The sequence below is a fragment of the Triticum aestivum genome, chromosome 3B (genome assembly GCF_018294505.1).
Source record: "Triticum aestivum cultivar Chinese Spring chromosome 3B, IWGSC CS RefSeq v2.1, whole genome shotgun sequence".
Classification (NCBI taxonomy): domain Eukaryota; kingdom Viridiplantae; phylum Streptophyta; class Magnoliopsida; order Poales; family Poaceae; genus Triticum; species Triticum aestivum.
This window is the reverse complement of record NC_057801.1, coordinates 372,823,642-372,830,477: the sequence shown is the minus strand read 5'-3', so window position 1 is coordinate 372,830,477 and position 6,836 is coordinate 372,823,642. Positions and strand designations below refer to the sequence as shown.

General features: G+C 43.9%; 1 protein-coding gene and 1 non-coding gene across 2 annotated transcripts; one reads left to right on the top strand and one right to left on the bottom strand.

Moving 5' to 3' along the window:
* Positions 1-883: 883 nt before the first annotated feature.
* On the top strand, positions 884-6,447 carry LOC123069941 (uncharacterized). Its single transcript, XM_044492926.1, has 2 exons — positions 884-3,658; positions 3,845-6,447. The coding sequence occupies exons 1-2, from the start codon at positions 3,036-3,038 to the stop codon at positions 3,930-3,932; spliced, it is 711 nt and encodes a 236-aa protein (XP_044348861.1). The 5' UTR covers positions 884-3,035; the 3' UTR covers positions 3,933-6,447.
* Positions 2,858-2,968, bottom strand: LOC123073018 (small nucleolar RNA R71). The gene has a single exon (XR_006435546.1). It is a non-coding gene; the product is annotated as a small nucleolar RNA R71 (small nucleolar RNA).
* Positions 6,448-6,836: the final 389 nt, after the last annotated feature.

Below are 6,836 nucleotides of genomic sequence, written 5' to 3'. Positions count from 1 at the left end.
TAAGTCACATAATTCAACAGCCCACAGAGTCAGCCCGAAAACTCTGGAACAGATTTCTTACTAAGAAGAATCAAATCGTCGATTGCCCGGACGCCGAAGCCATAGCGGCCTTCAAACATAGTATCTGGGATGAATGGCTTGCCAGACACCTCAGCCAGGAAAAGCCGAGGACAATGGCAGGCTTAACAAGCCTTATGACCTGCTTTTGCGTGCTGAGGATAGCTGGCTAGCCCGTAGCGGCACCAGCGACCCAGGCACATCCGAAGTCAGGGATGGCAACGGGAAGCCGCAACGCAACAAAAACAAGCATCAAAACAATGATGACAGCCCAGAGAACACGACGATCAACACCGGATTCAGGGGCTCTCGACCCGGTCAATGGAAGAAGCCATTTAAAGGCAGCAGAGATGGACCGCCAGCCTAAACAAGATTCTAGACAAATTATGTCAGATTTACGGCACCCCCGAAAAACCTCCAAATCACACTCATAGAGAGTGCTGGGTTTTTAAGCAGGTGATAAGCACATTTCATATATACAATTTTGGCATAGAAATATATTATTTATTGAGATATGACCATCAATTCTTGCTGTGAAATATTGAATATTTGCATGAAAATCATATAAAGTATCATTTACTAGCCATTGTGTTTCTTTTGCAGAAAAGTGCGCAAAGGCACTATAAACTTCAAGATCTGGACTAGTGGCTAAGAGGACCAGTCAAGTGAAAAGGAAGAAGAAAGACAGAGGGACTTGTGTGTGAAGAAATGATGCTCCATGGGACAAGTTAAAGAAGAAAGGGACCTTCTTATGAACAAAGAAGAAAAGGAGAAGGGCCAAAATTGCAAAGTGGCAGATCAGAGGAGGGGTCAAAATCCCGAGCGGCAGCTAATCCCCATCGGGCCTGGCTACATCTCATCTCTCTCCCTCTCCCCTTCTTCTCCATCACCGGCCGCCGCCACAGCCAGGCCGGCGTGGTGGTGAGCCATTCACACAGCGCCACCATCTCCTTCTCCTCCCCGAAGCCATCCATCTCCACCGTCCGCGCCCAGCGCCAACCAGCACCGCCTCCATCCATCACCCAGCACCACCACTACTCCTCCTACCTCCAGTGCCTACATCCACCACACCAGCCGCTCCCTCACGCGCTGCATCAGACACTCCGGCGCGAGTGTCTGGTCACCCGCGTGAGTGCGCCACCCAACTCCTTCGCCTCGGATCCATCTCGCAGACCACCAGTGTGCCACCACCATCGCCAACTCCCTCTTCCTTCTTCTGCTCTCTGCCTGCTGCTGCTTCTTCTTCCCACGCCCCTGCTGCTGCTTGCTCTCTCAATCTCTGCTACTACTTCTCCATCTCTTGCTGCTACTTCTTCTTCTCTGAACCTCATTTCTTCTCCTTGCATCCCCTTGTTGCTGCTCCATTCCCAAACTGCTGCTACCTATTCTTCTTCTTGTCTGAACCTCTGTCCTTCCCCTCGTTGCTGCTCCTCACTTGCGCCAGCTGCTCCTGTTCCCTACGCCTCTGCTACTGGTTCTTGCTTCTCTTCTGAACCTGAAGCTCTCTCTCTCTCTCTTATCTCAAACTGTTGTAAACTTTAGAAGTGTAATGTTCAGAATTTTGTAATTTTCAGGGTTGTGTAATGTTCAGACTTGACAAGTTCTAGCAACTCGTTATTTGTTCAGTTTAGTACCTGTATAATAAAGTACTTGTTATGTTGGACCTGACTAGTTGAGGCCTTGTTAATTTGGGTGATAATTGATCTATTAGAATGTGCTTCTGTGTATTACTATTCTGCTAGTATATGTGCGTGTTCACCTTGTGTACTAATCCCCTTTCCTAGTTATCTTCCAGTACTTGTCAACTTTGTGTGTGTTTGATTTTCAGTCCATATGTTAGCTCAAGTACCTGTGCCATATAAATATGTGTGTGTGCTTGTGATTTAAATAATCTGTTTTCTGTTCAGTAATTCATACGCTTGCTAGATATATATGGTCATGTCTTTTGACTTCCCTTGTCACTAATATTAGCCTTTCAGTTTCTATAATAATATGAAAATACCAAAAAGACAGAGTAAAGATAATCTTCATCTCCCTTTGCTTCTGTCATTTTCTTTGTTGATGATCCTTGTCAGTGTTAGGTTTATTTTCTGTTTTCATCATTCATTTGGGTCACCTAGCTTTAGTCGAACGTAGTTGCCGCCGCCTAGTCCCTGTGGAGAACACGACATCCGTAGTTTGGGGCGTAAAAACCCCGCTATATTACAATTGATCATTTTGGCGCCGTTGCCGGGGACTAGTGTCGAGCGCTTGTGTTAGGCTATAGACTAGATTTACTTTAGTTCCTTGTTCAATTCGTCGTGTATTTCATCTTCAGTGTTTTTCTTCTACTTTCCCCCATTGTTGCTTCGGCTTATTAGGATACTAACCTTCTGACTAGTGCTTACTGTTCATGAGTGTGTGTAGGGAATCATAAATCTTTGCTAGTTGTTCTCTAGTTACACTTGGTTAAGATATGGCATTGCTTCGTGATCTTTGGATGCCAAGTAGTCAATGTTATATCACAGGACCGGTTTGGCCAACTATTGAGGCAGAGAATTTTGAGATGAAGCCTGGTCTTATTGCTTTGGTTCAACAACAACAGTTTGGAGGACTGCCCACTGAGGATCACTATGAGCACTTATACCGAGTCATGGAGTATTCAGGTACAGTCAAGTACCATGGAGTTCCTCAAGATTCTATCAAGTGCATGTTGTTCTGATTCTCTCTCCGGGATGATTCTCGTGCTTGGTATCGACCCTTGCCATCAAGATCATTCAGTTGGAACGAGATATCACAAGCTTTCTCCACTACACAAGCAGTCCGCAATTTGAGATGAGATCCTCAGCTTCGTTCAACATGAAGGCGAGAGCTTGTATGATGCTTGGGAGAGATACAAGGCTTTATTCAGGAGATGTCCTAACCACGGGCTCGAGAGATGGTTAGAGCTGCAAATATTCTATAGAGGATTGACTTGGGACACTCGAGCTTACGTCGATATGGCAGCGGGCGGAGCTATTACAAACAAGACACTTGATGATGCTTTTCTGCTGATTGAGAGCATAGCTTTCCACCAACTTCAGTGGTACAATGATAAGCCCACCTCTAATTCATTGGTTTGCTTGCAACAAATCACTACACCTCAGCCGCCAATTCTTACACAAAATCCTGAACCTCTATCTCAGTGTGACAAGATTGAGCTTGCATGGATTATCTTTGACGATGATGACACCATTCTAGTTGACACACGCGCTACAGATCACATGGATACTAGTGTTGGAGATTCAGTTTTGCATTGTGATGATTCTTCCATGGATGAGCCGGAGCTGCAGTTAGTTGCTTTTGATATTGAGGAGTCACCTTTAGTTCATATTGAGCATGTGCTGGTAGAGCCAGATATGGAGAAGTTCTCCTTCGATGATGTCAGCTGCATTAATTCCTCAACACTTGAGCCTGAGATGGAGAGCTTCATGGTTGACTATGATGAGGTGGATTCAGATGTCAAGGAGCCAAGCTCTACTATTTCACTTGTTGACATGAGTCCAGTGGAAATTTCTACAAGCACACCTCACTTGGTATCTTCAATTGAGGTAGTCCTGAAGGTTCTTCCTAACTATCTCAGGTATGATCTCAGCTTTCTTGACAAGATATGCCATATCATGGATACTGCCTATGCACCATGCGGTCTATTGATGATATCTATTTGTCATATGCTTAGATATGCTTATGTGATAGGATACTCTATTGATGACTTAGAGGGCATTGTCCCTATCATTTGTATTGGCTTGTTTGTTGAGTGTTCTTTCAGGTTTACGCTTTTGTACCATTCATTGTGGGTTGACCAAGTTCGAGATGACATCCCATGGGATCCTGGTGGACTCAAAGCATGGCGATGAGGAGAAGCAAGGGGGCACACACGAGGAAGGGAGAAGCTGGAGCAGGCATGAGGATAGAGAAGCAAAAGGAGAGGAGCTGCAGTTGGTGAGGTGATCGAGGGAGTGCTACTTCATTAAGCCCGGTGAGCTATTTCATGACCCATTCTGAATATCATAAATACATGCTGAATTCAATTGCTAGTTGGGTTGCTTGAGCCAGTTATTACTTGTTGTCAAGCTGAATTTCACCTTTGGCATTTTGCTTGATGTGAATTTGTGAACTTGATTTTTGAATGCCTTGTAAACTAGTGATCTACACCATGCATGCTTTGCTGAAATTAGTGAAAGTTATTAGTTTTGAGTGCTCAAATCCCTAGTACACTAGAAAACTTAATCATTTTCTACTTTTACCTCGATACACCTAGATCACCACGTTTAGATGCTGAATTTGTGCCAAGTGTCTTCCCATTGAGAGCAATCACCTAACCACTATGGATTAGCATGCTATGTTCCCTGGATCGGTAGCATGTGAACCAGGCATGGAGAAGTGATGATTCCTGTTTTTGTTCTTATGCGTTGTTCATTTAAGTTAAGTAATAATGAATAAATAAGTCTGGCTACCTACAGTAGCATGTCATGTTCCCGGGATCGGTGGTATGTGAAATCAGGTTAGCTTGGGCAGTAATTAATTATAATAAAAATGTAATTCTCGAACCAGGTGTATACCATGTTCTCGGGATCGGTGGTATGTTCCTTTGGGGAGACAAACAAAAAATATTAACAAAAATTGGTTGAGCCAGGTGTATACCATGTTCTCGGGATCGGTGGTATGTTCCTTCGGTGAGACTAATGAAATAATATGTGTGTTTCTTTCAAATTCAATAAGTGGTTCAACCACAAAGTCATATTTCTGCAAATAAGAGATTTAATTCCAGTTCTTTTTGTTCTCGGGATCATGCTCTCTTTAGGAACCATTTGGCGCAGTCATCATTTAAACTTGTTGATCCTCTTTTATCATTGTAAAAGTTTAAAATGGTCATGCTTACTAGTATCTTACCGCTTTGAAGCACTCCTAACCATTAATTTTTACTAGCTAAGTCCAAAGCATGCACTGTTTAGGCATCTACTTCACTTGGTATTCTCTAGTCAGCTCACTGTTCACATTCTTGCTCTTGTCATATGCCTTTGCTTGAGGACAAGCAAAAGTTTAAGTGTGGGGGAACTTGATAAGCACATTTCATATATACAATTTTGGCATAGAAATATATTATTTATTGAGATATGACCATCAATTCTTGCTGTGAAATATTGAATATTTGCATGAAAATCATATAAAGTATCATTTACTAGTCATTGTGTTTCTTTTGCAGAAAAGTGCGCAAAGGCACTATAAACTTCAAGATCTGGACTAGTGGCTAAGAGAACCAGTCAAGTGAAAAGGAAGAAGAAAGACAGAGGGACTTGTGTGTGAAGAAATGATGCTCCATGGGACAAGTTAAAGAAGAAAGGGACCTTCTTATGAAGAAAGAAGAAAAGCAGAAGGGCCAAAATTGCAAAGTGGCAGATCAGAGGAGGGGTCAAAATCCCTAGCGGTAGCTAATCCCCATCGGGCCTGGCTACATCTCATCTCTCTCCCTCTCACCTTCTTCTCCATCACCGGCCGCCGCCATGGCCAGGCCGGCGTGGTGGTGAGCCATTCACCCATCACCACCATCTCCTTATCCTCCCCGAAGCCATCCACCTCCACCGTCCGCGCCCAGCGCCAACCAGCACCGCCTCCATCCATCACCCAGCGCCACCACTACTCCTCCTACCTCCAGTGCCTACATCCACCACACCAGCCGCTCCCTCACGCGCCGCATCAGACACTCCGGCGCGAGTGTCTGGTCACCCGCATGAGTGCGCCACCCAACTCCTTCGCCTCGGATCCATCTCGCAGACCACCAGTGTGCCACCACCATCGCCAACTCCCTCTTCCTTCTTCTGCTCTCTGCCTGCTGCTGCTTCTTCTTCCCACGCCCCTGCTGCTGCTTGCTCTCTCAATCTCTGCTACTACTTCTCCATCTCTTGCTGCTACTTCTTCTTCTCTGAACCTCATTTCTTCTCCTTGCATCCCCTTGTTGCTGCTCCATTCCCAAACTGCTGCTACCTATTCTTCTTCTTCTCTGAACCTCTGTCCTTCCCCTTGTTGCTGCTCCTCACTTGCGCCAGCTGCTCCTGTTCCCTACGCCTCTGCTACTGGTTCTTGCTTCTCTTCTGAACCCGAAGCTCTCTCTCTCTCTCTCTTATCTCAAACTGTTGTAAACTTTAGAAGTGTAATGTTCAGAATTTTGTAATTTTCAGGGTTGTGTAATGTTCAGACTTGACAAGTTCTAGCAACTCGTTATTTGTTCAGTTTAGTACCTGTATAATAAAGTACTTGTTATGTTGGACCTGACTAGTTGAGGCCTTGTTAATTTGGGTGATAATTGATCTATTAGAATGTGCTTCTGTGTATTACTATTCTGCTAGTATATGTGCGTGTTCACCTTGTGTACTAATCCCCTTTACTAGTTATCTTCCAGTACTTGTCAACTTTGTGTGTGTTTGATTTTCAGTCCATATGTTAGCTCAAGTACCTGTGCCATATAAATATGTGTGTGTGATTGTGATTTAAACAATCTGTTTTCTGTTCAGTAATTCATACGCTTGCTACATATATATGGTCATGTCTTTTGACTTCCCTTGTCACTGATGTTAGCCTTTCAGTTTCTATAATAATATGAAAATACCAAAAAGACAGAGTAAAGATAATCTTCATCTCCTTTTGCTTCTGTCATTTTCTTTGTTGATGATCCTTGTCAGTGTTAGGTTTATTTTCTGTTTTCATCATTCAATTGGGTCACCTAGCTTTAGTCGAACATAGTTGCCGTCGCCTAGTCCCTG

Coding starts and splice junctions, on each gene's coding strand:
- LOC123069941 (XM_044492926.1), top strand. CDS start 3,036: ATGGCAGCGGGCGGAGCTATTACAAACAAGACACTTGATGATGCTTTT. Junction 3,659..3,844: donor GTTCTTCCTAACTATCTCAG/GTATGATCTCAG, acceptor GTGTTCTTTCAG/GTTTACGCTTTTGTACCATT.